This window comes from Macrobrachium nipponense, chromosome 38 (assembly GCF_015104395.2).
Source record: "Macrobrachium nipponense isolate FS-2020 chromosome 38, ASM1510439v2, whole genome shotgun sequence".
NCBI lineage: Eukaryota > Metazoa > Arthropoda > Malacostraca > Decapoda > Palaemonidae > Macrobrachium > Macrobrachium nipponense.
Genome location: NC_061098.1, coordinates 15155515 through 15177017, shown reverse-complemented (window position 1 = coordinate 15177017; position 21503 = coordinate 15155515). Strand labels below are relative to the sequence as shown.

Here is a 21503-nt window from a genome sequence, read left to right as displayed (position 1 = left end):
CTTCCGAAAAAATCATATGTGCGATTGTGGTAATGTTTGCATCATTTTAAATTAGCTGTTACATAGTTTTATATATGAAAATGTGCGCAATTTCATGTAGAATACAACAAAAAATAATTGAAGGTTGTAGCTTTTCTCATTTTTGAAATATTTGCATATAAATCACGATAAATAGAGAAAAAAACCACGTTCGGTCAACTTTGACTACCGAAATGGTCGAAAAACGCAATTGTAAGCTAAAACTCTTACAGTCTAGTTATATTCAGTCATTTATCTTCATCTTGAAACAAATTCGAAGTCTCTGGCAAAATATTTAGATTTATGGTGAATTTTAAAAAAATCTTTCCTTCCCTCCGCGCGCGGATTCTCCGCCACAAATCTACGTCCCATCTCGGAATATTTGCTCAGTTTCATATTAGGCATTTCATAGAGTTTTATATATGAAAATGTGCGCAATTTCATGTAGAATAAAACTAAAAACATTTTAAGGTTGTAGCTTTTCTTATTTCCGAAATAATTGCATATAAAAATATATAAAAAAAATTCGACATTCGGTCAACTTTAACTCGTCAGATATGGTCGAAAACTGCAATTGTAAGCTAATACTCTTACACTATAGTAGTATTCAATCATTTTTCTTCATTTTGAAAGAAATTGGAAGTCTCTAGGACAATATTTAGATTTATGGTGAATTTTTGAAAAATTTGTTTACGTCAGCGCGTTACGAATTCATGCATTATTTTGTGATATTTTCTGTGTTGCTTTTATCGTTTTACAATGTGTTATATACCAAAATGATCGCAATTTAGTGTACATTACTACGGAAAAAAAAGTAACTTATTACCTTTAACTGTTTTGCGCACAGCGCTATTTGAATACAATTATATATGAAATTTAGCTTTTGCGCTATCATATATCGTATTATTTATATATGATAATGATAATTTTTTTCATTTCTGATGGTTGCATACTAAACTTCAGCCAATGACAAAAAAGAGCCAAAAATGAACTTAATTTCCGCTTCCCTGCTCACTCTGAAACACCTCCGGCACACGGGAGACAATTTTTTTTTTTTACCGCTTTGGCGTTTAAGGGTTAACAGTAAATTTATCTTCCCCGAAGTCTTTTACATTTTAAGTGTGGAGCAGTTTCGTATGAAGAACCGTTTTGCAACTACATACTACAAAGTAATTTGTTCATTAAATGGAAAACTCTGTTAGGATTTCTCATTTTCAGTTTCATAATTGATTGTGTCTAGTAACCTGTTGTTTGTCTGTCATTTACATTTTGGTAATTTTCTAGCATTGTTTTTTGCTAAATTCATGCGAGTTAAAGTGCTGTTTACTAGAGTGGTATACCATCCATGCCTTGTCAAGGTCTATTTGGCTAAACTTTTTAACTCATAAATGTCGTTACTAGACAAAAGCTTCAATCCTACATCTGTTTTTGAGATGTATTTAATTACTGGTTTGTTCTTATATAATAACCGCCTAAAAATATTCCTTCAATGGAAAATCCGTTTGTTTAATGTTCACAAGAAATTCTTTATTAATTAGGCTCATATGTTTCACAATTTTCTGCAATCGACAACCTTTACACTAACATTTTCCAAATGTACTATAAAAGATGCAAAAATAAACATCTATTACTGTGTATTTAGACATGTAGTTTCCTGGTTTATGTTCAATGCTTAGAAAACTATAAAATTCCATACTGACAGGCAAAATTTTCACAGCCATCTGAATTTAATAAATATTTTATTCAAGTGTATGTATACATATATAAAATTTATAGTATATAAATATTTGTGTATACAGTAGTGTTTATGTATGAAAAAGTGTATCTGTATGTGTGCATATACACATAAAACTACATACAAATAGATAAGCACGGAGTTACAGAATTTTTGCAAAAATATGTATAAACATAAACTACAATACTAATATGACTTGGGTTTAACACCCCAATATGGGGAGGGGTTGAAGGGTACAGATCCCGTAACAAGACTAAATTTGAGGACTTTCTATTAAAACATTTTGGGTTGACCAAAGTTAATCACTATTCTTTCATACGGCTGAAAGTCTGCATACTACCCGTGAAAAAAAAATTGGTAGCTTAACTGTACATCTGGAACAGCAACAAAGTGCTGCCGCAGCAACTTACATCTTGGATCAGAGAAAGGTTTCAACCTACTTAGGCAATTTCCTTGCCCATTATGACCAGATTACTCAAATATACCCACCCACTACTGTACATATGGTACAAAATACCTTGCATACTGTTAGAGGAAAACCATATTTTTAGGACAGCTTATTTCATACTTGTAGTTGGGTAAATTAACAATTCAACATAAATTGTATGCATAGAGTGTACTGCTTTACACTTAATTTAGATTTGGCTTTGATAATGGGAATGTTATGTATTCTAACCTGGCATTCACTCTGATGTATTCCCAACCATGTAGAATGTATGAAACAAAGTTTAAAAGATTTGTAAAGAAAGAAAATGTTCATCCTAATTAGAAGAAAAGTTTGAAAGTGTTGAAACATCACTTGTAGGAATGAATAATTTTTTCAGTGAGATATGTATTTTCATTAATCTTTCTAATCACAGTTGAGTAGAACAATCTTTCTTTTAGTAGAAAATAATTTCTCACAACATAACTTCTATGAGTCAATAAAAACCAGCTGTCTTTCAAAAGACTTACAAAATAATCTAAATGCACAAAGGCCATCTACTCTGGACCCATCACAAATTTATAAATAAATATATACTACCTTATTATAACTATCATGACTCCTGTAATAGTAAATGTGTTGCTGTGTTGACATCATTATTACAGGTCTGAAGTGCATTTATCACTCTCTGACGATCAAATCCCATTTCAACCAAAGTTTGAACTTGTTCTTCAGTTGGTGGTGGTGGTGGGGGGTGACCTAGGAAAATAAAAAAAATAATAAATTGACCATGTTCATTTACAGTCTAATTAGTCTCTTTATGCCAGTATTCCATGACTGAATAAAGTAACCTCAATTACAGATTTCAAATTTTTATATTTCACATTTTAAACAATACCTGGGTTGTTTTGTCGTCTACCCATTATGTCTGGTATGAAGTGAGGAACAGCACCATTTGCCTGTAATAAGATGTATACTTCTATAAAATTGTAGTCCTCTACTTGGTTACAAGCAAAAAGAAAAAGCTTAATTTTATTGAACATCATTTAGAGAATCCTCCGTTTCTTTTTCTCAAACCATAGTTAACTCATAAGTTGTACTCACCCCTGGTCTATTTCTCATCTCGCGTGCTCGATTAATCATTATCTGCTGTTCCCAAACCTCTATCTGCTCCTGTCGCTGAAGTTCCAACGTAGCACCGGCAGGACCTTCCGGTGGTGGTGGTGATGCCAGAAGGCGAGCAAGGGTGGCTTTTGCACCTCTTGCTAACCAACTCGGAACCCAGGGGACTTGTTGCACCCACAGTACGTTATAACGATAAAAAAATCCCGCTACCTGAAAATACAGGAGGAAGTATACAGGAGTAAGCACAAATTACGATAGTTGCATAGTGCAAATTAATCACAATACAAAACTGCACAAACAATTATGAATGCTACCAAGAAACAATGTACATATCTGAACAGTGCAAATTAATCACAATACAAAACTGCACTAACAATTGTGAATGATACCAAGAAACAACCTATCTGAACAACATTTTAAAGCAAAGATTGAAAGTAAAAAGTAATTTTAAGGTACCATATTGACATTATCATAAAAAGTGTAAATTATAACATGCAATTCAACCAATATGGTGTGAAATACTTCTCAAATTTCAAATTAAAACCTACTTAATGCAACAATCAATGTGGAAATGGGAAAAATTGTCTAAAGCACAAAGAATGTAGTTCATTGGAACAGATAGATTTTGGACATGATGGGAGGACAAGTTTGGTTTGGTTGGAGAAAACAACAAGGTAATTCTGTAAGCCAAGGTTTAAAGAATCTCGGACCACGTCAAGTTCTCATAAAAGAGGGTCTTAAGGGTAAGGATGGTCCGGGGGGTGAATCAAACCTTGACGGTTGAGAGAGAAAAAAATGCAATGATGACAAAATTTGAAAATAGATAAATTACAGCTAAAAAGTTTAATAAAGTTGAATTACAGCTGAAAAGTTTAATAAAGTAAATTACGGATGAAAAGTGACTGAAGATGGAAATGAAAATTAACACCAAAAAAAGTGGTCACATGTCATTAGTATACTGAGTAGTATATAGTTTAAGAAACCCACTGCATCAAAAAATATTACACATTTTTCATGAAGTTTGCTTTTTTAGGAGAAAGTGGAGTTAGAAGTTCACCAGAAAGGAAGAGTGGAAAGAGATTAAAGAAAAGTAAGGCGAAAAAGCAATGCAACTGGGGTATAAAATGACACTACAATGTGTCACATGAGGTACAAAGTCGAGAGATGTCCCCTGTGAAGTAAAGGCTGTGCGGCTGGAATTGGAAAATATGAATGGAGTCATAGATTTTAAATGCCAAAAGTTGAATTGACCCATGCTGCAGAAGAATATTAGGTCCTGGAGGATTTTGGAAGAATCTTTTATCTTTGTAAAGGTTTTTTCAATATGCTCGCTATGATATAATCTAAGAACATAACATTTTCCCTTATTCTTTACCCCTCCATCTCATTTATTTTCCGTTTCCCAAACTTGATAAAAAGCAAAAACATGTCTGAACTCAACACTGTGGTCTACTTAGAATGACTTTAATATATTAATTCATAAATGGCTTAATCACTTTTAAGTTGTTATAGATAACGTTCCTTACACGTTAAACTTACTATGCCACAAAATGCTGATATTGCTGTTGCTGGAGAAGTGGAACACACCTGGAGACCCAGCAAATATGTCAAAGTCTTTCCAGTAATTGGAATTCCCAATACACTTGTTTGTGCCACTCTTGGTATATCAAATAAATAATTAACAAACAAAGGGAAAATGACGCCATACCTGAAAGAAAATTAGGCAAAGAAAGTTTTAATGTCAAAGTTATAGGCATCATCATCAATACTACTATTTAGCTAACTGGCAACACATATTGAAAACAAAAAAGCAATTATAAACTTTTGGCAACATTTCACGACATGGATGGCAAGAACATAGAATCTGATGGTAGCGGTTTAACTTTGAATAATCACCATGAGCTGCATGCTTGGCCTATGCTGAATAGCGTTATCAAGTTTTGTTCACCTCTTACATTATGATTATTCAAAAAGTGCTAACATTCTTCAGAAAAAAGCTATAAAGCTATCTTCAAGCAAAGCAAGCACCTGAGAAGTTAAGGCAATGGTGTTTGTGATGTCTCGATACGAACACTGAAATCTGGTGTGTTTGTAATCAATTCCTAGCCTCATCTCTAGTGTACCGTTTGTTTAATGTATGGGTTACTGGCATGAGCATACAGATCTTTTGTGCTAACACCAACGGAACGCTCTTCATTCTGGAATCAACGGCTTCCTATGATCCTTGTTTCTCAGAATGGAAATGTTAATATGTATTGTGATTTCCTTCTCCCAGAGAGAATTAGAGCTTGCAACTCATTTTGAGACAGGGCAGTGCTATTTACTATTCTGTGGAAGCTTACTTTGCTTGTTAAGAGTCTTTTAGGTCTTTTCTACATGAAAGTTTTGAATATCTGATAATAGTAATAACAATAATTGAGCCTAGTTCAAAAAAACAGACAACAGATGTGGCTTCTTGATATGCTGGAGGGTCTGGTCACAATTTAACACAGTCTATGCTTTCATGAGCATAAGTACAATAATTCAGATCGTTACAATCCCCATTAAAGTGAAAGCAATCACCTTGGCTATCACTTCCCAATCATCCAGCCTTGTTTCTTCAATCCATATTCTGCAAAATTCTAGTTAGTAAACAGGGTCATTTCGACTACAATCATCTCTGCAGCGATTTTTTACATCCAGCTTTCCTTCATTATTAATAAAAACTGAACAACTGCATTTTAGGGAAGATCATGTTCTGTACATACTCAACATTGGCGAGACAAAAATGAGTAAGAAACATATACATTTGTAGCAACTTACTATTGTTTATAATGTCTTGAACTTGAATGTTATAATAACTAACTTTTCTTTACCTTAAACATGTGATTTAAAACTAACCACCAGAAACGGACAGGTGAATTAGCTTTAAATTGAGATGCAAGATGTTATGATTCCTGCCTTACATCACAGTAACTTACAAACTTCTATGCTTTATAGTATACAATTTTTACCCGCGAGTACAAAAAAATAATAATGCAATATGCCTCATAAAAAATAAAAATATATAATTACCACAAAATTTTAAGTAAAATATTTACCCCAAATATAAATTCAAACTTACGGTCCTGGCGGAAGAAATCCTCCTGAATGGAGATCGATAGCTAACCACTGAAGGGTCAGAATTGTCAGTACTTCAAGTACTGTTGTGAGAACTTGTGAAGCCACCAGACATGATGCAAATTTTCTTGACCCATACCGTCTCTCAAACACTCTGCAATAGGAAAGTAAAACGACAATAGGTGGCATCAACATGTCACACAAAAAAAGTACTTAGGTTCTATCTGAGCAACAGCACACCTGCCTATTCCAAGAAAAGGATTTCAGCTTACAGAGTACCTTGAACACTGTACTAAAGGTTCTTGATAGAATTTCTTTCACCCCTGGCAAAACTGCTTTGGCCATTTACTTTTCCCCTGCACCCTTCTGTCTCATCCCACTACCAATAATATTGATAAAATCTTATCATGCTTCAAATCTCCTCGCTCAAAGAGAATAAATTACCCGGACAAACACTACACCTTGGTGCATCTTAGAAGTCTTCTGAATAAAAATGGCCCTCTTAAGCAATTATTATAATCTGTTATGGCAATAAATCAGAATGTCAAATCTGTACTGAGACAATAGTGAGAAAAGGAGAGTTCTATCGATATGGATGAAATGGAAGAGATTAGAATCTGCTGGCAAATCAAAAATAGATAAAAAATATACCAGAAAAAATGATGACATCTGAGTGAGAACTGCACACTTGCATATAATTTGAAGGAGATGCTATGCACGCGTACAAACAACCTGAAGGAGATTCTAAACTAGTGGTTCCCAAACTTTTTTCTGTCAATCCAACCATCCAGATTTCCCCCTTCATGTGTATGAGGGAAAGAGTAGTTAAAACACACTGTGACTATTTACTAAATTATTTTCCAAATGTACAAATATACTGATAAACATATAGTTACAGTCAAGTGGATAGAGTGGTTAGTAACAACTAACCGCATAGCCATAGAGAGCGGTTAGTAACAAATAAAAGGACATGAGAAAATCCATCTGAGATTTATTTAGTTAGTAGGTAGTGTAATTATTTACCCCTTGGTAGCTTCAAATTTCCCCCAGTTTGGGAACCATTGATAAACAAAACTGAATACAAAATGCTCTTATTCATGGCCAGAATTAATTGGAAAGATTATATTCAAAATACTGTTGCTAAATTATGAGAGCTGCATCATGACTACAACCGACAGTTTCAGAAAGCCACTGAAACTACAATCAATAGTTTCAGAAAACCACTGAAACAGAAGACAGATAAAGACTTGAACAAAATGTGAATGTACAAGGAAAGAAGACAAAAGAGGGGGCAGGATATTCCCTAACCATAGCAGACAACACACAATTCTTACCTGAAGTAATATATTAGTAGAGACCCACAAACTAAATCCTTTGTATCGACAAAAGATATTTTTGCAGATGCTATTCGCCAAATCTGAAAGAAAATAACCAAATGGTTACTATAACAGTGACGGTAAATGGCACAAAAAAACAAAAAAGTGACAATGCTAACCAAGATTTACTGAATTACCAACATTAATACAAAGTTTCTGTGACCTAACTAGTTTTTGCCAAAGGTATCCCATATAAAAGACGATGGTTGTAGGTACCTCTTATGAACAACTATCAACTGGCACTCATTACAGATACACTCTAATGATATAAAAGAATAATTTCTAAGTATCACTAGGAACATGCACGTAAGAATTACTTATACAAGCATACACAAATAGGTGGATGAAACACTGCACTATTACTGGACAAAATTGATTAACATCATCAATACTTAAAAAAAAATTTATTCACAAAACTGTAACTAAATGATACAGGATTTCCCTTTAAACAATACCTAATTCAAGCATACTGCAGTATTCTGACAACTTAAAATGTTCATAAATAAATATGGCAATGAATAAATGTTTTGTAACTGCTGAACTAAATTTTATTCTAGGTGTCCCATGAAGTACCCACCTCTCCTTTCAAGAAGACATCTGGAAGCTTGCAGATTAAATACTTCCTCAAGTGGGCAAACAAGGGAACATTTAATGCTGTACATGTCATAAACATACAGCCCATTAATCCCTTACTTACTGGAGCATTATCTGAAACATAATTATTTCTATTAGTATTACATATTACAGTATGATCCCTAAAGCATTTGAGAAGTACACAGAAACCTCCCAAGTAATAGTATCTCATTCCTAAGTATTAACACTAAGAGTAACTATTTGAAAGCAGTATCTATATATGGTTAATAGCTTTGACTTATCAATTTCACTCTAAATTAATCTCCACTGACCTCAGTGATTTAGACCCATTACAATGTAAACAAACATGCTGGAACACCTACACTAATATCACGCTGAAACCACCTGTGATCACAAAGTAATGTTTATAGCTACGATACAAATGTTTTAAAACATTTCATGTCACAGGAGAAAACATAAGCACTGTTTTAATTCAAGCAAAATAGCTATTAAGGGGGGATGGCAACTCAAGGTGTGACCAGTATACTTGGCTTAGCAATGACATGGCCAAGGCAACCAAACAAAACAAAAAAAAATTTGGCTCAACACACAATTAGCCCAAGACTTGAGTGGCAAACATGTCCAAGAATAACAGCCTTATCTAGTTTGTTTGTTAGCCTGATCTGGGCAGAAAAGAGCAGGAGATGGGAAGGAGAGTCATCTCAGGCTGCTCAATGCTGCTTCACTGCCAGGAACAATGCTCATATCCAAGAGGAGCTTGGACAACTATGCAATCTGTTGGCAGCCACCACAGGTCCTAAGAAAATGGTGCCCAAGGACTTGTGGGTGACATCCCTCGGTAGAAGGGTAAAGGTGGTCTGGCATTTTCAGACACCTGTCCCTATTACCTGTCAAAGAGAGAGGTTTCTCTGAAATGTCAAGGACTGGTCAACGACCCCGACTTTATGAGCCATCACCCAATCTGTAAGGCTGATGGACCCCATGCCACACAAATTGCAAGCCTGTTTGATTGCATCACCATTCCAAAAAAGAAAAATCCTTTCTTGGAAACCACCACCGTGGGCCTGGTGATTTTAACACAAGAGGTGAAGACTGGCCTAATGGTGGCTGGTAAATGTCCTAAAAAAAAATATAAGTCATACTACTAATTTACAGTCTTTTGTCTATGTTTTTAAGGTAATCCCCAGCGGGCTTGTACTAAACATGCTGCAAAGGTGGATACATACTGGGTTAAACTGTTGGGATTTACTATCTAGAATAGATTGATGTGACTTTTTTTTTTTTTTTTTTTTTTCCTGTGACTTTTTTACCCATGAATTTTTACCTGGATTTGGCCTAACAGGTCAGGTTCACCTTAAATACAGATGGTCCCCAAGTTACGATGGGGTTATGTTCCAAACAACCTATCATAAGGTGATAATACAAAGTTGAACATGCATGATATGCATCTGTATACATGCTTAGAACTCTTCTTGGCCTACACATCAGCAAAATTATTAACAAAAACCTAGCTTTATAAATAAAGTATTGATTTTGCCTGTGAAACAGCCACATTCTCGATTTATTCGCCAGCTATTTCCGCTTGTATTTTGTGTTCCAAATGTCATATATACATAACAGGAAATATCACAACAACACGGCCAAACCTTCTCCCAAAACACCGCATCCAGGGGTCTCCTTACCGTAGGATAGAATTCAAAGGTAAATTACAGGTTAATTACAGGGTTGACCACCAAAAACTAACAGGAAATTGCTAATAGCCTAAGGAACAAAAATACTATAGGAAACTGCAGTTTCCTATACCCGACATGTCACTATCACTTAGATTAACCAGATTAAATACTAGCCATAAGCCTACGCTTCTAACAAACTATGGTACATAAGCTTAGAAGCTAGGCCTCCTCTATACTATTATTACCGTTTGTGAGGGAATTTTCCGAGGCCTAAATAGTTATAAAGATTAGGTACAGGATATTGGTACGGCAGCCGTATCCCTGATTGCGATAGATATTGGTATGGTAGTGAATTGCACATGCGTCAATTTGAGACTTCCTGCCGTACAACTAACATAGTGTAGAGGGGGTAGGTCAGATTCTGTCATGGTCCTGTATTGCTCTATTGACTTGCTGTAGGTACGGCAGTTTGCTAATCATGCAGCAGTTGCGTACACTGTTGCTAAGAGCTATGGGTACGGCACTAGATCAGCGACAGTAGTAATAATAGTCGAACTGAATTGTTTCACTGAACTTGTTCAATTCAAAATGTCAAAGTGACGCACCATACTGTCATCACCAAAGCACAAAAACATTTTGACAGTAAATGAAAATGTAAAAAATCACAATACATAATAATTATACATACTTAGATTTTGACTATATAGATGAGAAATAAAACTAAACTAATCTATCTGCGTACTTAAAATCTTCTTTAAATATTTAACTCCTCCGAACCGTGTAATAATATATCAGTTTTCGCCGAAAAACAGATGTTTTCAGGTTTCAACGAGCTGAAAAAAGCAATAGACGTCTACAAAGAGTCAAACTTCCAGAAATTGTATATCTGTAGGTCACGAACAATTGAATTAGGTAGTCCTGAAAAGACCTCCGAAGAGGAGATTCAAAGAAGACTTGAAGTACATAGAAATCGTGCTCTGCCGTATTCATGGTAGTAAGGAAAACTAACAAAGTTGATCATCTGGTAAACGGCCTAATCAATCGTAAGTTATCATCCAAATCAGGTCTATATTAACAGCATGTTTCCCATATTGGACGCACTACTGACTGCTGCAACCTTACTGGCTAAGCTTCAAATCTTTGAATCTCCTCTTCAGAGCTCTTTTCAGGGCCGATTCGATCGTTCATGACCTATGGATATAAGATTTCTGGAAGTCTGACTCTTCGTAGACGTCTATTACCTTTTTCAGCTTAAAACCTGAAAACATCTGTTTTTCAGCGAAAACTGATGTATTATTACACGGTTCACGTTGCTAGATCGTCATTTTCTTGCTGTCACTGATATGCCAGAGGCGGTAAACAAGGATTCGCGCATGCGCAATTCACAGCCGTACCAATATCTATCGCAATCAGGGATATGGCTGCCGTACCAATATCCAGTTCGTAAAGATTATTGGGTAAATGCATAAGTTAAACATAGAGGTAGGCCTATGGGCTTCTTGGCCATATAGTAGGTAGTAATATAGCTACGAAGCTTTAAGCTTACTAGAAAGTAGGCCTATACCCTGAGTTGGTAGATCTACTGAGTTTCCATAGCCCAAATATCTAAGATTGATATAGTAATCATAGGCCTGGAAGCTTCTAGGCCTATTAAAATACAAGACATGGTACCTAGGTATAAGCTTAGAAACTAGGGCTACTAAGTAGGTATGCCCTGACAATAAATCTATGAGGGCAGTTTCATAATGGAGTTTCCTGGGTCTAAATATAGGCTAGCTGATTAATATTAGGTATGCAAATGTGTTAAGATTAAACAGGCTTAGGCCTACAGGGTTCCAGGCCTAACAATATACGAAAGTTCAAGTTTACTAGCTAGAAACTAGGCCTATGCTCTAGTAATGCCTTTTATGAAGTCTCCTAGGCCTAAATTACTATTATTTTTCCCCAGATATGTAAAAGAAACGTAGAAATACATAGTAGGCCTAAGGACGTCCAGGCCTAACATGGTAACCAGTAGCTATACCCAAATTACGAAGCTGAAAGCTTACTAGAAACTAGGCCTATGATCTACTATGGTAGATAGTACCTTTGGTGAAGTTCTCTAGGCCTAAATATGACAATTTTTCCCCCACATACGTAAGACGAACATAGGAATAGGCCTAAGAACATAGGCCTCCTATGCTCTAGTACAGGTAGGTAGTAGTACCTTTCATGACGAGGTCTCCCAGGCCTAAATATTAGGTAAATACGTAAGATATACATAAAAATAGGCCTAAAGACGTCCAGACCTAACAATATACGAAGCTAGGTATCCTATAATCTTAATAAAAACTAGGCCTATACTCCAGTCTAGTTAGTACCTTCAGTGACGAGTCTCCTAGGCCTATACATCATAGAAACAGGCCTAAAGATGCCCAGGCCTGACAAAACACGAAGCAGGGTATAAGCTTAGGTAGGCCTATGCCCTGACAACCCTCCAAAACGAGCGTTAGTACTCACAAAAGCCTGTGGTGCTGTACTGTGATAAAATGGTCGCCATCACTACGAGAGGCAGCTTCGATTATCCTCGACCAACCGAGATCGCTGACGTCCTTTGCCCCGTCCAGCGACCACCGAAGGGGGGGGAGGGGGGAGGAAGGAAGAGAGGGGGGCGGACGTTAATGAGGATCCTCGGCTGTTAATAACACAAACAGCAGAGCGGTCATGAAGTTGGCGGAGGAGTTTTCTTTCCACCGGAGGGGACGAGGATTCGGCGGCCGCCTCCGCCAACAACAGGGTTCTTGGTGGTGGTTCTCCCTCTTTCTCTCCTTCTCTGGGGCTTTTATCTATCGTTATTTATCAATATAGAAAGTAAATCAGTTATATTTTATATCTGAATTACTCTTAAAAGGTATTAAATGGCGATGAATTTATGAGAACTCTCTATCTCCCCCTCTCATTGCTGAAGCCGCAGGGGAGGCCTTTTATCTATCGTTATTTATCAATATAAAAAGTAAATCAGTCCTATTTTATATCTATATTATTCATAAGAGATACTAAAGTCGTCACTGTAAGGGAAATGGAATTAATAAGAACTTGAATTGCCAGTGTAAATCAGCTTCTCCCTCTCTTCTCTCTCTCGTTGCAGGGCTTTTATCTATCGTTATTTATCAATATAGAAAGTAAATTAGTCATATTTTGTATATAAATTACTAATCTCTCTCTGTTTACCCCTCTCTCTGTCTCTCGATCTCTTTCTCGTTGCTGGGGCTATTATCTATCGATATTTATCAGTGTATCAATTCCGTCATTCTTATTTTATTATCTGAATTACTCATAAGAGATATCAAGGTCGTCACTGTGAGGGAAATGAAATTGATAAGAACGTGGCTTGCCAGTGCAAATCATTAGGGGATGATGCGTAGTGAAGTTTATACTATATCTCGTATTTATCGATATATAAGTAATAAATAATTCTTATTTTATCATCTAAAATACTCATAAAAGATACTAAAGTTGTCACTGTGAGGGAAATGGAATTCATAAGAATCCTCTTTAGTCTAAATCACTCATAAAAGATGATAGAGTGGCCATTCTAAGACTAATAATATCAATTGTTAATGTAATTCATTGCAAGATGCGTAGTGATGGATGGTTTTACCATCTGCGTACTTGAACCTACAAGTTGTTAATTTGGCCATTGTCAAGCTATAAAAAATTGTCTTGCCAATTTGAAAAGAAACAAAAGAATAAAACTACCAGAATAAGCAAATGGAAATGCATTAATGATCAACTTAACCAGGAAGTACAATATACTTCAGCCATTAGGGAACTATGAGAGCACAGAAATTATTAGTAAAATAAAGTTGCTAAGAAAAGCCAGGAAGTGATAAGTGTTGTTGCTAATAGGAGTGGACCTCTCTCTCTCTCTCTCTCTCTCTCTCTCTCTCTCTCTCTCTCTCTCTCTCTCTCTCTCTCTCTCTCTCTCTCTCTCATGATCTAAAGATTATCTGTTGAAAGTGAAAATGTCATCCAGGGTTATTTTTGGAGGGTCTATTACCGAGCACTGTCGTAACCAGAAGGTGCTTTTGAGGACCTTTGAAGTCCTCCACAATATTCCTGGAGAAAGGAATGTTTTTGTTACATCAATAATCAATTATAACACCACCTTTGTGTATTGTTTATTATTAGTTTAGTTGACTAAGGAGATTCGTCGATTGTGTTTACTAACCTGAAGTATATGGCACCTTTCTATAAAAGGGATGAATAAGATGAGATACTGGAGGCAAGAAACTGTATTATTCTGTCTACGTTTGTTCACTGTATAGTTCTGTCTGTCACTTTAAAGTTGGGACAAAATGGTCGAGTCACTCGAGTGTATATACGGAAAGGGTTCGACTTCCCTCTAAGCCATCTGTGTAGTAGTTATATGAATTAACTATAGCTAGTGCGTCAACAGGTAAGTTTCTTGAGTTTTCCTTGACTGTTCTTTCGGTTTAAACTGGGTATAAGGATCTTCAGCCGTGTGTCCTGCATGTAACACACACACGCACACACACACACACACACACACACACACGAAACGTAAATAAAGGCTCTACTGCAGAGGTAAGAATCCGGAAATAAAGGAAGTACGTATGTGCTTGTTTTTACGTTGCCAAGCATATATATATATATATATATATATATATATATATATATATATATATATATATATATATATATATGCTTGGCAACGTAAACACACACACACATATAATATATATATATATATATATATATATATATATATAATATATATATATATATATATATATATATATATATATATATATATATATATATATATATGGTACGAAAGATATATGAATAACATATATGGCAGATATAACGTACCTCCAGGATGCAAATCTTGAACGGGACACAGACTAGAGCATTACTAATTTCCAAACCGGTAAATGTCACCTAGCTCTGTATAGTAGCCGTATAAATAAATATCAATTTGCATTTATATAGAAAAGAATATCCGCGAATGTTATATAATTTCTAATTAATTAAACGCATGATTAAATTTCACGGTAAATTTGTTATCAGTGAAGTGGGCTATAATTTAGTTTGGCGTTAATGATCTAATGTCATTTTATATTTATCTATAATATGAAACTTCACTTTGTGTGTATAATATGGCCTCAATATATATACACAATATAGCAATTATACTTTAAAGATAGTGTTTAAACTGGCTCAATACACCATTACTGTTCGTTCACGCGTGTGAATAGTCGACTTGTGATGTACGAAATAAAAAGGAAAGAAACGCAACGAAATCAGCTGTTCCGTGTTTTTATTTGCACTTTAAATATTTAAAGCTGTAACTTTAATTCAGATGTCCATTTCGCCTTTATGATTACGAAAATTGCGATTTTTATTATTCATTATAATTTTTTATACCTTCATTGCAACATCACGTGTGCAGTTTTAGAATTCGGTTAATGGATGTAAATTTACAATTCATTATTCATTTTTGGCATGGTAAACCTTCCAATCCGCGTTAATTATCAATGCGTATCTATTAAATACCTAGATAATGATAAAATAGAATAATAAAAACAATAAAAATCCAGCTAACTTGATGTTTTATTCCACGATAAACGAAATTCATATAAAATACAGCATTATAAAAAAAGGCAAAGTTCGAACAGCTTAGTAGAATCATGATACCAGATGACCGTAATTAAAAATTAATGGTAATAAAATAACAGAATAAGTAAAAGGGGAAACTTATTATATATATAAACTTAAATTTCATTTCGAGAGATATTACTACCCTTAGCTGTCATTTACAAGTTGACAACATTGAGGAAAAGATATTTATTGAGAAGTGGAGCTTCGAACTTGGTTTAGGAAACAATTGAAGTTACCGTTATTTAAGTGAGTAAAGTTAATTCTTATGACGTTCTGAGAATTCAGACACTTCAGTTAATCGTGTGGATTGTTTTGGGAAATAAAAAAGAAAAGAAAAAGATGGTGGTACGTAAAGGTAACTTATGAACCATCGACCATCACTTTGATTAGGGACCTTAGCTAGGCCTATTTTGTGCATATTTTATGCATACAGAACCATATTTATTAACGCAAACCAGAAAAAATAGAGTTAGCCCCAATAAACGGATCCCTTCACAATATATACGACACGATAGTCCTGCATAGGCCTACTACTACTAGTAGGTATAGGTAGGTAGGCTATATAGTAGGTGTAGGTAGCCTAGTTCACGCTTAGGTATTATCAACAGCAACAATCATCCAGTCACATCAAAAAAAGTATAAAAGTATTAAAATTAATCGGCGTTATGTTGAAAGCACCACCCTTCCCTAACCTTGCTTGATTTAGCCGCGTACAGTAGCCTAAGGCTAAGGCTTAGGGCTATAGTAGGCGTAGCGTAGGATGTTGCCAACATAGGCCTATATATATATATATATATATATATATATATATATATATATATATATATATATATATATCTATATATCTATATCTCTATATATCTCTATATATCTCTATATATCTCTATATATATATATAGTCACCTTACACTATTCTTTAGACCTTCCTACACAAGAAAAAATCATTACTTTTACCTTTTGTCTAGAAGTTATACCTATTCCTGCGGTGAAGTGGAAACTGGTTGAATCATGGTAACAAGGCAGTTAATTAATTGGTTGTCACTCTGTCACTTGTTGATAATTATTATCACTTTGTTCTCACTTCAATAAACACTGTTTCAATTTTTGGTTGATCTATATTACCTACTATTCCGCGGCAGCCTAGACTATGGCAGTTGCGGTTTTTCTATGCAGTTTTACCTCCTGAACTAGAATTTTAAGTAATATTTATTCAGACAGCTGTAATTAACCCCCAGGGGCTCGTACTAAACACGGCTAAATACATTTGATGCCCCAATTCCTGGTGGCTTTTGTATTCACGGGGACGAACGATGCGGAATGCTCATATAGAAATACCCAATTTTTTTTTTGTAGGAATATTCCTGAGCATGAGCTGGAATCAGTCTTTGAAACTAAGTATCAAGGTTGATAGTAAGCTAACTCTTGATAGGACATAGGGTAAAATACCGAATGGCCGGCCTCCACTGCGGCACAACCACCTTCCCGAAAAAGTATTCTAACATGTCCTGTAACCCACAATAGACATTAGTCAAGAACCAGCATCAATTGAAGCAGTACCTCGAGACCTCTAATTTCCTCTCTAATTAAAGTTTTTTTCTCCCAAGTCACAAATTCATGCCGTAATTTCCGAATTTTGGGAAGGTCATTGCTCTGCGGTAGAAGTGGCTGCCAGGAGGCCATTCAGTATTTTACCCTACACCTTGGCTTGCACCTAGCTGTTCAGAGAACATTTTGGTTCACAAGTAATGAAGGCTGGTATCTGGTAGGACCGGACTACTAACCTACCTTTACCTTTTGACACCCGAGGCATTTCACCTATGAGTCCTTGGACTCCACTTCCTAGGACCTGTAATGGTTGCCCAAAGAGTATCTTGCTTAAGGTACGCAGATGTTAAATAGAGTAAATGACCGAGCGGCGACATGGCAGCCACCGATCCTGGAATGCGGCCGTCTTTCCGACAGAGTACTTGAATTCGCTTCTATGAGCATCAGTCAAGAGTTGTGGGCTATCCAAGCAGCACACCGAGACCTCTACGCACCTCTCGAAGTAAGTATTTCTCCTAAATTACAAAATAATGGCATAATTCAAGCGCTTTTTTGGGAAGTGGCTGCGTTCTGAGAGAGGTGGCCGCTATGTCTCCGGTCGGTCATTTACCTTAGGCTATATACAATGGTTTGCACCTAGCTGTTCAAAGAACATTTTGGTCCACAAGTAATGAGGGCTGGTGTCTGGTAGGACCAGACTACCTACCTTTGCCTTTTTACACCCGATGGATTTCACCTACAGTTCTTCCTAGGACCTGTAGTGGTTGTCCTAAAAACATCTTGCTTAAGGTACTCGGATGGTATATAAGGCTTGAGATAGAATGGTCAAGTGATTGGCTAGGGTAAAATATCACCGATGACATACGTCTATCTCTCAATATGCACCTTTTCAAACTGTTGGTTACCATAAGGTTCCTGCATAGGATTTCCTCCAGATTTTGTCGTGTGTGTGTGTGTGTGTTAAATGCCTAATCTTTCTGATGATGGGATTTGATTTCTGATCATTTTGTAGGTAGTAGGTTGGCCAAGGCATCAGCTGCCCGTTGAAATGTATTAGAACCTCGGTCCGGTCCTTGACTGTATCAGAACATGGCATAAAGGGATTCCAACACGAAATGTCGATCAAATTTTGCATTGGAGGCCTGAACAAAAAACTGGAATTCGAGCCGATAAACCAGATGATTTTTTTAAACAGTGTTTCGGTCAGTCAAGTCAGTTGGCATTGTTCCTTAAAGGTTCTTTATACCTTGTTCAGCTGTGCTCTTGTGATACATATATTTCCATAGTTGTGTGTTTTTTTTTTTTTTTTTTTTTTTTTTTTTTTTTAAATAAAAAATATGGGTCCCAAGAAAGCCATTGCAGACAAGCAGAAAAGGAAAATGGTAAGAATCACAGATGAAATAAAAAAAAAGAAAAAAAAAGATAATTGAAAAGTACAAAAGAGGCTTTTGTGTTACAGATTTAGTGTCTCAGTTTAACCTGCCAAGATCCACCATAAGTACGTTTTAAAGCATAAAAAGGCAATAAAATATGCTGGTGTTGCTAAGGGGGTTACAAGTTTGACAAAACAGAGGCCTCCCATAATAGATGAATTAGAAAAATTGTTGTTATTGTGGATAAATGAAAACAGTTAGCTGGAGATAGTGTTTTGGAGGCCATGATTTGTGCTAAGGCTTGAAAAACAAACCTGGACCAAGTAGTACAGAGCATGAATTTATAGCTTGTAGGGGATGGTTTGACAAGTTTAAGAAAAGAAGTGCATTGTGGAATCTTCTGTTTCCAAATATTTAAGTGAGGAGCAAATTCTTTCCTAAACTCTGTTGAGGTCTCTTAAAAATTTTTTGGTGGATCGGTTTTCTAAGTTTCTTCATATCTATTTGTTTATTGCTTTTTCTTATAACATCTCTCTCTGCTGGCTGATTTCCCCGGAGCCCTCTCCGCTTTATCCAAGGAGTCTTTCAGCTGAAGATTTAAAGAAAGAGAAATTGAAGGATTCATTCCTAATATCTCTCTTAACAGCATTTCAATGGATGCACTTTATCATCCTGTCTTTTTTAAATTGCCTTTTTCATCTAAGCAGTGCTTTTTTTTCATGATACAAAATATGTTTTTAAATACAGACATGAATCAGTGGTATTGGTCTCCTCCCTTCCTCTCACTTATTGGTGTCTCATTTTGCAGAACAGTAGAAGTTGTGACATGTATTGTCATCTTAGGGCCTTGGTATGTCTGGAGGCCTATTCGGTATTGATCAAGACAATTTGTTGGGAATTTGTATTCTTTTATTGAAACAGTGCATCTCATGATTGATGAGTTTTTATTGAAAAAGTGGTTATGTTACAAAACAATGTAGTATATACTGTGAATTATTGTAATGTTTTGTTATGAAAAAATTATTAAAGTTTTTTATTTTATTTTTTTTTTCAAATAATTGATTGTCTGAATTTTTAAATTTGAAATTACAGAAAAAATGATAATTTTTTATCATTGGACAAAATTTACTCGTAAAACTTATTGTATTACCCAGTTAATATTCCGAAGTACAGCATTGGTCTTTACATTTTATTCCTACAGCCACAGAACTGTGAGAAGTTCTGTGTTTTCTGATTGGTTTTTAGGTCACTAATGATTTGTTCAAGAACTTTTAAGTTTTTTATTAAGAATAACAGTAGTATTATTTCTCCCAGTCCAGAGTCATAGAAGAGATGAAGGTATGGCTACTGAAATCAAGTGAGGAGGGAGATGACCGGTATGCTGATGCACTTTCTACTGCGGGCTTATCGACAATACACATACCTACATTGACATTCAAATTTACAAATCAAGCTCCTCTGAAGAATGCTTTGGCAAGCCCAGGAGATCATAGTGGCATTATATTCACCAGTCAGAGGGCTGTAGAAGCAGTTTCCCAGCTTTATAGTACCCTGAATGTGAGCTGCCATCATCAGTGGAATGACAAGAAAGTCTTTGCTATTGGTGAAGCAACGTCCAATGCAGTTTCGAGACAGTTGAAATTGAGTACCATTGGGAAGGAATCTGGAAATGCCCAGCAGCTAGCACCTGTCATTTTCAGAGAAGTACCTGCTTTTGATAAACCTCTTCTCTATCCATGTGGTAATTTAGGAAGAGATGAATTGCCAAAATTATTGGTCAGCCAAGACAGAGATTTCAGGGCCCTTACTTGCTACGAAACTTCAGAACATCCACAGTTGAAATCTTCTGTTCAGAAATGGATGAATGAGGAAATGCCAATGTATATAGTATTTTTCAGTCCATCTGGTGTTAATTTCTCAATGCAGGTATTTAAAGCATTAGGATTTTCTTTGAATAATGTCAAGGTTATTGCCATAGGGCCAACAACAAATGCAGCATTAGTCAAGGAAAGCATTCCTGTGTTTGGCGTTTGTTCATCGCCAACACCAGAGGGCCTTTTGCATGTTATCAAAAGTCCTCTTTAGCTTGAGAGACCTTCTCTGTAAGAGATATGTAAGCGTGACTCTCAAATGCCTTTTATCAGGTTTTGTATTATATAGTACAAGAAAAAATTAAATAATGAATGTTGTTTTTGTATAATTTCAACAGCTGTAGCCACCTTTGGAAAAGATGGTGATATAGAAGTTTGAAGGCATGCTAGGTGAGTACAGTAACTTAAGTATGTATTTACTAATTTTTATGTAATTAAGGTGCATTACCAATTTTTTATTTAATGAGGGCAGATTTACACACACTTGTATTATAAAGTTAGGGAATATATACCAGCTTTAGACAACATTTGTCAGAGTAGAGCTCCAAAATGACTAAACGTTTAACTTGTGAAACAGTACAGGGTTGAAGTAATAATGCTTTAGTACAGTATTAGAAAGGGCACACAACAGCTTGTGTATTAAAGTATTTTGATGGTTTAGCTTGTGATTGGTTTTTGTCTGTGCCATTGTCAGGGTTTGTTATGCATGTCAACAATTGCATCCCTTTTATTTTGTAATTAGGCTGTATGATTTGTTTCAGGTGTTATTAAGGATTTATCTACTGTAATAACATTAGTTAGTTCATCTTGCAACCTCAGTAATTGGCACACAGGAGGTTCCGATGAAATTAAATAAATCGCATTGGACGTATACCCTTTAAAATATGATTTCAGACTAAGGAAATAGGAGGTTAATGTATCCTGTCATTGTATTAGTCTTGTATAGTTGACCTTTAGTGAAATGGATGGAAAAATTTGGCCTTTCCTTTAGTGAATGCTTTGAACA

At 35.7% G+C, this 21503-nt stretch overlaps 2 protein-coding genes across 4 annotated transcripts; one reads left to right on the top strand and one right to left on the bottom strand.

Annotated features, from left to right (window-relative positions):
* Positions 1-1740: 1740 nt before the first annotated feature.
* LOC135209652 (ubiquitin-associated domain-containing protein 2-like) lies at positions 1741-12964 on the bottom strand. Of its 2 annotated transcripts, none has more exons than XM_064242375.1 (8): positions 12544-12964; positions 8355-8485; positions 7736-7818; positions 6406-6555; positions 4842-5010; positions 3282-3512; positions 3076-3136; positions 1741-2936 (listed from the first exon to the last, which is right to left on the bottom strand). In XM_064242375.1, the coding sequence occupies exons 1-8, from the start codon at positions 12581-12583 to the stop codon at positions 2791-2793; spliced, it is 1011 nt and encodes a 336-aa protein (XP_064098445.1). In that variant the 5' UTR covers positions 12584-12964; the 3' UTR covers positions 1741-2790. The 2 variants fall into 2 exon arrangements, with proteins under 2 accessions (XP_064098445.1, XP_064098446.1); XM_064242376.1 differs by lacking the exon at positions 12544-12964 and adding an exon at positions 12405-12450.
* A 2853-nt stretch (positions 12965-15817) lies between these two features.
* On the top strand, positions 15818-20814 carry LOC135209651 (uroporphyrinogen-III synthase-like). Of its 2 annotated transcripts, none has more exons than XM_064242374.1 (2): positions 15818-15954; positions 19941-20814. In XM_064242374.1, the coding sequence occupies exon 2, from the start codon at positions 19959-19961 to the stop codon at positions 20709-20711; it is 753 nt and encodes a 250-aa protein (XP_064098444.1). In that variant the 5' UTR covers positions 15818-15954; positions 19941-19958; the 3' UTR covers positions 20712-20814. The 2 variants fall into 2 exon arrangements, with proteins under 2 accessions (XP_064098444.1, XP_064098443.1); XM_064242373.1 differs by lacking the exon at positions 15818-15954 and adding an exon at positions 17000-17755.
* The last annotated feature ends 689 nt before the right edge of the window (positions 20815-21503 follow it).